The sequence below is a fragment of the Magnolia sinica genome, chromosome 12 (assembly GCF_029962835.1).
Source record: "Magnolia sinica isolate HGM2019 chromosome 12, MsV1, whole genome shotgun sequence".
In the NCBI taxonomy this organism is placed as follows: Eukaryota; Viridiplantae; Streptophyta; class Magnoliopsida; order Magnoliales; family Magnoliaceae; genus Magnolia; species Magnolia sinica.
In genome coordinates this window covers 2,373,801-2,383,321 of record NC_080584.1, presented here as the reverse complement: position 1 = coordinate 2,383,321, position 9,521 = coordinate 2,373,801, and the positions used below count along the sequence as shown (strand labels likewise).

Here is a 9,521-nt window from a genome sequence, read left to right as displayed (position 1 = left end):
CTTGTCTCCTGACAGATTGGTTTTTCTGCAATTATCAGAAAAAGATGGTTTTATTTTTTGTTTTTTTACTTTAACTGGACTCTTTCAAGATATATTATTTATCCTTACTCATTAAAAATAAAAACTACCCTTTGAAATTTGAATGCTTCTCTCTATCTCTGAGGATTTTCTTGTCTTTTTACTGTTGGGTCTTTTCATTTGATGTGATTTCAGAAGTTCCTTATAAGGTGGTTGGAGAATAGAAACTACCCTTTGGAGGTATCTGGATCATTTTGACATATGGCTATTTGAATTTCATGGGTTTGTAGCTAGTGCTTTGTGAGGTAGTTGTGGAAAAAAAGCTCTCTGTTGGAGGGGTGTCTCTGTCTTTTTCTAGCTGATGGGTTTTGCATTCCAAGGGGTTTTAGGTAGTGTTTTGTAGAGTGGGTAGGAACAAATCTAGCCTTTGGAGGTTTTCTATCTTGTGCTTTCAAATATGGGTTTTTTGGATGGTATTTTTTAGAGCAGTTGTAGAAGGGAAAATAAAAAATAAAAAAACTTTGAAGGTTCTCTTTCTCTCTCTCTCTATTTCATTTCTTTTATTATTTGGTGGAGTGGAAGTTGGAATCTTTGGGTGGTTTTGGGGCAGAAACATGTGGTGGATGTCCTAAATTTCTTCCTTGTTTTTTCTAGTGTTTTTGGGCAGGAATTTGTGGGGTTTGTGCTAAAGTCAGAAATCTGTTGCGTTCTTACTACATTTGTTTGAAAGGTGTTTTGGGTTGTGGCTTTGGGCAGAAATTTGTGGGGTATGTTCTAAATTTGAGTTTTTTTCCTGAAGGATTCATGGGGTGGTTTGATTTTTTTTAAGGGATTTAGGGAAGAAAAGTGTGGGGTATTTACTGCATTTTTTTTTGTAGTGTTATGGGTGTGGTTTTGAGCAGAAACCTATGGGGTATGTCCTAAATTTGATTTTGTTTAAGGGTTTATGGAATGGTTTTGGGGCAAAAAGCTGTAGGATATGTGCTAAATTGATTTAAAAAAGGGGATTTTGGGCAGAAATCTGTGAGGTATTTACTACATTTAAAAAAGTAGGTGTTTTGGGCAGAGATTTGTGGGGTATGTCCTAAATCTGGGTTTCGTAAGGGCTTTTTGGGGCAGAAATCTGTGGGGCATGTGCTAAACTTTGTTCTTTTGTTTTTTCTTTTGAAGGGTTCTCAGGGTGGTTTGGTGCTGAGATTGGCTGTTTTGTATTTGGGTTTCTGGGCTGAGAATATTGGGTTGAAAGTGGGTTTGTTCCATTTGGGGTGGTTGGAGTTGCCGAAATTCGCAGGGCGGTTTTTAAATTGAAATTTGTGGTTTTGGGGTAGAAGCATTTGGGTTGGTTATAGAACTGGATTTTGGAATTTATAGTGATTTTAGAGATGAATTTTGTAGCTCTTGCTTTGAAATTGTAGGGAATATTTGAATTTGGAGGTCTCTTGAGGGTGGATTCTTGGAGACTAGGTGCTGTTTTGGCTTGAGTTTGGGTTCTGTTTGAAAGCTTTCAATTTCTATTTTGGTTGTTGGATTTGTGGAAAAAATGGCTTGTATGAAGCTGGGATCGAAATCTGATGCATTCCAACGGCAAGGGCAGGCATGGTATGGAGCATTCTCTTTGCTTTTTTTTTTTTTAAAATTTTTGAATTAATATGTGGAAACCAGTTTTGATTTTGTTGGTTTGCATTCCTGCTTGTTTTGAATTAGTTTCACTTGTATTCAATTAGAAAAAGATGAGTTTTAGAAGCTTAGACATGGATCTGAGATGAGTGTTGTAATGTGAAGAAGGCAGGATTTAGATCTGCGGAAACTCGAATTTTGGTTTCAGAAATTTTGATTTATGTTTGAACTGTTGAAGAATCCATTATTTTGGGTTGTTGTTGTTGTTGTTGTTGAGTCTATTGCAGGGATTTGATTTGGACCGTTCATCTATTCTCAAGGTAATTTGGTGAATTATGGCCATGAAAATGAAGAAACAAGATTTCTTGTTGAATTTTCTTGGTTGATGAATGGATTTTTTTAAAGGTTTTGGATTTAGTCTGCACCCGGTATAATTCAGTAAATTCTTTATGAGTGCCCTTTGGCAATGGATCCCGACCGTCCAATTAGTAAACCACCTCTTCGATGAGTCATAGCCAAAAAATCGGGCTGATCGGAAATACCTAACCAATCTGAACTCTTCTGTACTCAATCCAACCCAATCCGACCTAGTTACATGTGATTTTTACGAACCCAACCTAACACGACCTAAATTTGCTCAACCCAAAACCAGCCCAATTTCAAATCAGGTTGTTCAACCCTAACCCGACCTGAGGACCATCACAACCTGAAAGAACCCAAGCTGCAGCCTTAGATTGGTTCAGACCTGTTGACTTATCAATTATCAACCTTATTAGCTATATCAGATACCATCTGCTTAATTTTGGCAAATGCACACTGGATAATCTAATGAACAGGCATTTTTAACTATGGGAAACCATTTGATGCTTTGGCAAAGTATGATGCTTGATACACTGGCACTTAGAAATTGTAGACGGGACCTGCATTGAATAAATTTGAAGTGACTGAACTGTGGAACCTACCATAGGTAAGTTACAGTCCCCAAATTAGATTGGTTGAACAATCCTAATCTCTGATTCATGGACACTTCTTTGTTGAGATAGGACCATTGGTTATTTTCCTTTTCCGCCATCCAAGAAAGTCCATCAATCCAATAGTGAGATAATCAAATAAGTGTAATTTTGGTTCATGATACATCTAAACCAAGCCCCATAATTTAGCCACTTCAGTTAGAATTACTTGTATGCCACATATGCAATTTCTATGTGCCTGTCTATCATTCATCACACTTTGCCAGAGTACCAAAGTTTCTCTTATTCTTTCAAAAAAAAAAAAAAAAAACAAAAGCAAACTTTCTCATATAATCAATCTTGCCGGGCATGTTAAATGACACTTGGATATGAGTATACACAATCTTGCCTAGAATTTCAGCTTTCACAAGTTTGAGGTGATAAAAGTAAGTTGCATGGATAGTTTTCTAGAATCTTGATCTCGCTAAATCAGTTGAATCATTTAGATTGATGATATGCTTTTGGAGTTCCATTCATTATTTTCAGGGACATGTCTAGAAATTCATCATTCATTGAAAGCTGAGTTCATGTTTTATGATAGCTGTACCGATGATGGTCTTCATACCCTGTTAATGTTGTTTCATAGGCGTAGGTTGTAACCTTGAATAGATTAGAAGATTTGTTTAGTACTCAGTTGTGTTAGTTCGAGTCTAGACACCAAGAGTCAGTTTTTTTTTTAATAGATAATATTTAATTTTTAAAAATCATAGTCTTGGTGAGTTATTATTATTATTTTTGAGTTTCATGTTGTATTCCATAACCGTAACAGTGGCTGTAATGGGCACTGTCGTTATTGTTATGATTAAAGTCCACATAACGGCCGTCATGACCAGATTTTTTTTAAAAAAAACTGTGTCGGCCCCATAACGGCCGTTATAGACTTATAGGCATTTTTTACGGTCCATCATGTGTCTCCACTGTTACCATTATGTAGCTGTTTTTGGATACTGTGGTTTCTTTGAGTTGAATCGAGTTGAATGAGTCTCAACTAAAAAAAAAAAAAAAGGCTTTTCTGATTCTTGATGACGTGCAATTGAGTCAAGTTTCTCGGTGTTTTCAAGCAAAAAGTCCTGAGAGGTAGCACTAATTTCATGAGTCAAAAGCTCTCTGATTGCACAGCCCCGATTTTGCTTCTGCCTTGTTAAATGGGACATGCAGGCGAAGTTGCATATGTACAAGATACAAATCGCTCACTACATGGAACCCTTTGTCTGGATTCTTTGGTCCGATGAGCGACTTGGATCTCGCACATGTGGGTAGCACTGGCATGTGCAGCTACAAGCCCTATTTGCATTTATCATTTCATCTAATTGATACCCCTAAGAAGTGATTTTCATGAAATCTAAATCTTGAGTCGGGCATGCTGTCTTGAAAATATCAGTCCGAGTCTTCTCGTAACTCAATACCTCAATAGTATTTTTCCTATAAAAATGACTATATTGATCTATTGCTGTTCTAATTCATACTTCATTTTGATGATACACATGGATTATATCTTTGGGTTTTTTTTTCCCAAACATTTTGCAGGTTCTGTGCAACTGGCCTTCCCAGCGATGTTATTGTCGAAGTTGACGAGATGTCCTTTCATCTTCACAAGGTGAGTTCTTTCACATGAAATAGCTCATACTGGCTACTGTTACTATAATAAAATGGCTTTTATCTTCCTACCCAATATCATCAAAAACTGGTACGTATCGCTGGAAACATACCAGTATTGCCCATGAATGATACGGCTGTATTGGCCCAAAGCAGCCCAATTCAGGGGCGGCGGGGGCTTGTATCAATGGTGAGCGATGCAATCCCCGATCAAGGTATTCAAAATTGGTTATGTAACGGATGTAACTGCTACGCGTTAAGGGCTGAAACAGCCGTTGCAGAAAAACGAGCCATAACGGCTCTGTAACGGTCCCATAACGGGTACATAAAGGCCTTGTAATGGTCCAGAAACATTTTTTTTTTCAAAAAAAAGGGGGGGGGGGGGGGGGCGGTAACGGCCATTACGGCCCATATCGTAATGGTAATAGCGGTGGCTATGTACCGTTATGGAACACCCTGTCCCCGATACACCGGTTTAAAACCCTGTTCCTACCTCTTGATTGTTCCTTGTTCCCTGAGTTGTCGACCATGGGATAAGGGTAGGATGCTGATTAATATACTTCTCTCAGGCGATCATGAGAATTCTCATCTCAAATGTTGATAATTGCTTGGGCATTCGTTGCTAGTGGCCTACCACAACTTGCGAACCCAATTGTAGTGGCCCAAATAGATGGGACAAAAGGTATGATGACGATAGTGGCGGTCGCGGTGATGATCTTAGCAAATTGGGGTTGGCTTTGAAATGCTAGATCAGCAGCAGTTCTCTGAGTGGCTATCCACCGGGCATCAACATCCCTTTTTTACTAGGGCCCATGGAACCAATCATATTGGAGGCCCACATTGACACCACTTACATGCCAACAAAACCCCACCCAGCAGATCCAAGCCATTGGATTGTGATCTTGACGTGGACCTTGGTGTACTATGAAGTGTCAGATTGACAATGGGAATGGCGTAGTACTTCAAAATGGTTGATATTGGTCCTAGAGCTTCAGCTTTATTTGCAAACTTATTGGAGAATAATCGGAGGCAATCTGGATGCTTTGATCGGTCCTGATCATTTGGTTGTGAGACCTGAATTTTCCGACAATGTCCACCATCGAAACCTTCCGCATTGTAAATCTTGAGTGAATGCCATCCTATCCATTCATCTGACACACCTCACCAGAATGAAATGATGCCTCGAAAACCAGGCCATTCCAAGACTCAGGTGGGCCACACCACTCGGGTGGAAAATTAATATTGTATGTGGAGAATCTAATCCTTGAAAAAACAAGAAATACTCAGGATTTTGGAAAGAGAGTGCTGTCCGTCCATCGTTGTTTTCTGAGATTTCAGTGAGATGGATATTTGCCCATCCAAGTGAGCTTGCTATCTTGACCATCCACGGGCTTCAATGATCCGTTCCCTTCGTATGTTCAAAAATAACTTCCATTTTTCGATTCTCATTATTTCACGGAATGCCGGTTTTGCTACTTTAGAGCTTTACTAAGTCGCCCAACTGCATATCCAAGCTGCCCATCAAGCGGTCCCGGCTTGTGGAAGGAAAGGAACATGCTGGTCATGCAAATACAAAAACAATGCGGTGGGTTAAAAGAATTGCAACTGTTACACCTTTGATGTGCATGTGTGGCCCACCTGCTTGATTTTTGCACGACGGCATCTACATTGGCCAGTTCCACCTGATGCGTGGCTTGGATCCTGCACACGCGGGACACTTTCTCAAATCTCTCTATCTTTGCATTCTTTGCAGTTCCCATTGCTTTCTAGAAGTGGGGTTTTAGAAAGACTGATCGCGGAGGCATCTGATGATGGAGAAGAGGGCTGTGTCATACAGCTCTCAGACATTCCCGGCGGCGCAAAGGCGTTCGAGCTCGTGGCGAAGTTCTGCTATGGTGTGAAGCTCGAGCTCACTGCGTCGAATGTCGTCCACCTCCGCTGCGCGGCGGAGCATCTTCAGATGACGGACGAATATGGGGAGGGCAATCTGATCACACAGACTGAGATATTCCTCAACCAGGTTGTGCTCCGCAGCTGGAAGGACTCGATCAAGGCTCTCCAGGCATGCGAGGATGTCCTCGCCCACGCTGACAATCTCCACATGGTGAAGAGATGCATCGAGTCATTGGCTGTGAAGGCGTGCACAGACCCAAATCTGTTTGGGTGGCCGATGACGGATCGTGGGCCCATGCAGAGCCCCGGTGGGAGCATGTTGTGGAATGGGATAAGCACCGGGGCCCGGCCGAGGAATGCTAGCTTGGATTGGTGGTACGAGGATGTATTGTCATTGAGCCTCCCTCTCTATAAGAGGCTGATTTCGGTCATGGAATCCCGCGGCATCAAAGAAGAGATCATTGCTGGTTCAGTCACACACTATGCGAAACGTTTTCTCCCAGGCCTCAACAGGCGTCAGAGCATGTCGGGTGAGCACAGCACACGCCTTGTGGCTGTGGCAATTGCATCCGCACCATCTGAAGAAGAACAGAAGCATTTGCTTGAGGAGATTGATGGCCTGCTGCCCATGCAGAAGGGTGTGGCATCGACCAAAATCCTGTTTGGGCTTCTCCGAACTGCCATGATCCTGCGGGCGAGCCCGGCTTGCGTATCAAACTTGGAGGAGAGGATTGGGATGCAGCTGGACCAGGCCACCTTGGAGGATCTTTTGCTGCCCACCTTCTCCTACTCTATGGAAACACTCTACAATGTCGAATGCGTGCAGCGGATTCTTGAGCACTTCCTGGTGTTGGATCAGGCGACAGGTGGGGCCTCCCCATGTTCGGTTGATGATGGGCAACTGATGGGGTCTCCTTCTCTTACGCCGATCACGATGGTGGCCAAGCTCATCGATGGGTACCTTTCAGAGGTTGCACCTGATGTTAATCTGAAGCTGCCGAAGTTCCAGTCACTGGCTGGGGCCATTCCTGATTATGCCAGACCGTTGGATGATGGGCTTTATCGTGCGATTGACATATACTTGAAGGTGATCTTCATTTATGAGAAATGCAATGGCTATTTGTGTGTCCTCTGCACACATGCTCCCCTATAGCATGTGATCGAGGAATCTGGTTCATCCATCTGGTAGTCCAACCAACCATGTATGTGCCATGGCCCGAAAATCAGGCAAGTCCGATTACCAGGTGGGCTGCATATTTTCGAAAAAAAGACAGAAAAATTGACCAGTAGATTGCAGTCCAGATCCTTTGTGCTCATGGGACCTGCCTGTTGACTGGGTCAGCCTGATTTTGGACCACAATATATACATGGTGTGGCCCACCTGATGAACGGCATGGATTGGACACTCAAGTGGATATTTTCTATACTATTAACCTTTTATCAGGACATTTTCTTTTGAAGTTTACAGTCTACACTTTGATTTTGATCTGTTCCTTGATGCATTCAGGCCCACCCATGGCTCACAGATTCGGAGAGGGAGCAGCTCTGCCGTCTGATGGACTGCCAGAAGCTCTCCTTGGAAGCCTGCACGCATGCCGCTCAAAACGAGAGGCTCCCCCTCCGTGTAGTTGTCCAGGTCCTCTTCTTTGAGCAGCTGCAGCTGCGGACGTCGATCGCGGGCTGCTTCCTGGTCTCTGACAATCTCGACGGTGGGTCGAGGCCTCTGAGGAGCGGGCTCATGGGCGGGGGGCCGAACGAAGGGGGGTGGGCGACAGCGGTGCGCGAGAACCAGGTGCTGAAGGTGGGGATGGACAACATGCGGATGCGGGTGTCGGAGCTTGAAAAGGAGTGCACAAGCATGCGGGAGGAGATTGAGAAGCTGGGCCAAGGAAAGGGGGTGTGGAGGTCAGTCCCACGGAAGTTCGGGCTCAAGATCAAGTCACAGATGTGCAGCGCCCAGGAAGGGTCAGTCAGCGATCAGAAGGCGGCTGAGAAGACAAAGGAGAGGCGAAATGGGAAGCATATGAGGAACTTGTCTGTAGATGGGTAAGCTTCATTTCTTCCTTCATTTCCAGTGCCTGTGTCCATCATCTTTCAATGAATGCGAGTGGGGCCCATACAAGTGTGGTGGAGGGGCCCACTTCGCACACGTGCACTTGTAATGCCTGTGTTAGAGATCCAGGGCTAGCTCAACAGGTGTGGCCCACCGCATACTAGAAAAGAATCGGTGGTCGCGGCCCGGTTCTGCTCATCATGTGGTCGACAAGCGTTTTGAATTCTTGAGCCGATGGTCTCTTCTCCAACTGTTCTTTCAACTGTGGTCTACCTGATGAGCCGACTGGCCTGAGCTTTTTTGGGTCAGGGTGGAACGGTCGTGGCGGACCCCAGCTGATGTATGGGCTAGATTTCGCACAAATGTTCTTTGTTGGCGTGTCTGAAGTCGGCCCTTTCATCTCATTCACCATATTTATCTTCTGATTGATTGTATCTGTATTTTGTTGGGCTGTTTTCCTTTTCATTTTTCAATATGAAACTGTGAAATTTCATCTCCTTTCTTTGTGGATTATTCTTGTTTGGAGGAGCATGTATGATCATTTGATCCGAGTTCAATTTGTGGAAGTTGGGCCCACGTAGTAGTGATCCAGACCATTAGACCGTTGGGTCACACAGGAGATTGACCGTGCCTGAGAAATTTTCTGAACAGTATATGATCTTAAATAGATGGTCAAGAATAGCAATGTAGAGCATGGGTCCACAATCAACTGAGAAAATGCCCAAGATCAGTGGCTAGGATTATCCAAACCGGGAGTTTTTTTGGGTCATGGTCTAACTATGGGCCTTGCTCAATAGATCGATGGTATGGATCACTAAACCGTGGGACCCACTTGTAGAAATGGAAACTCGGTGAGGATCATCATCATGAATTCGTGGTCATGATCATATGATTTACAAAATAAACTGTGAAAGATATAAAAATGCAGCTGCGTTTGTGTTGCACTTGTGCTTGATCTGGACGGTGAATTTACTGGGCCATCTCGTGGATGGTTGCTCGTCCCATCATTAGCTGCAAATGTACTGTGCTCAACGATTGTACGGTCAGGATAGTTCAATCACTGCAATTGTGATACTGAGTGAACTCTGTGGGCCCCACTGATTTATGTATTTTATCCACTCCACCCATTTTACCAGATAATTTTAAGGCTTAAGCCCAAAAATGGGGTGGAGACTAGGTACTACCTCCAGTACGGCAGTACCTAGCCAGAGATGGACGGTCCTGTCAGGGGCTCTGTGCGGTGCACCGTGATGTATGTATTTTATCCATGCCGTCCATCCATTTTCACTGGTAATTTTAGGGCAGGAGATGAAAAATGAGGCAGATAAAAGGCT

At 43.5% G+C, this 9,521-nt stretch overlaps 1 protein-coding gene across 2 annotated transcripts; it reads left to right on the top strand.

The window, feature by feature from the left end:
• Positions 1–575: 575 nt before the first annotated feature.
• Positions 576–8,680, top strand: LOC131220775 (BTB/POZ domain-containing protein At1g30440). 2 transcript variants are annotated; one of them, XM_058215612.1, is made up of 5 exons: positions 576–785; positions 1,434–1,617; positions 4,173–4,242; positions 5,995–7,221; positions 7,642–8,680. In XM_058215612.1, exons 2-5 carry the CDS (start codon positions 1,559–1,561, stop codon positions 8,182–8,184), a joined length of 1,899 nt encoding a protein of 632 aa, XP_058071595.1. In that variant the 5' UTR covers positions 576–785; positions 1,434–1,558; the 3' UTR covers positions 8,185–8,680. The 2 variants fall into 2 exon arrangements, with proteins under 2 accessions (XP_058071595.1, XP_058071594.1); XM_058215611.1 differs by having other exon boundaries at positions 576–1,617.
• The last annotated feature ends 841 nt before the right edge of the window (positions 8,681–9,521 follow it).

What these genes read in the sequence shown, in the direction of transcription:
- LOC131220775 (XM_058215612.1), top strand. Translation starts at nt 1,559, where the DNA reads ATGGCTTGTATGAAGCTGGGATCGAAATCTGATGCATTCCAACGGCAA. An exon ending in CAACGGCAAGGGCAGGCATG is followed by an intron (nt 1,618 to 4,172) that starts GTATGGAGCATT and finishes AACATTTTGCAG; the next exon opens with GTTCTGTGCAACTGGCCTTC. An exon ending in CGATTGACATATACTTGAAG is followed by an intron (nt 7,222 to 7,641) that starts GTGATCTTCATT and finishes TGATGCATTCAG; the next exon opens with GCCCACCCATGGCTCACAGA.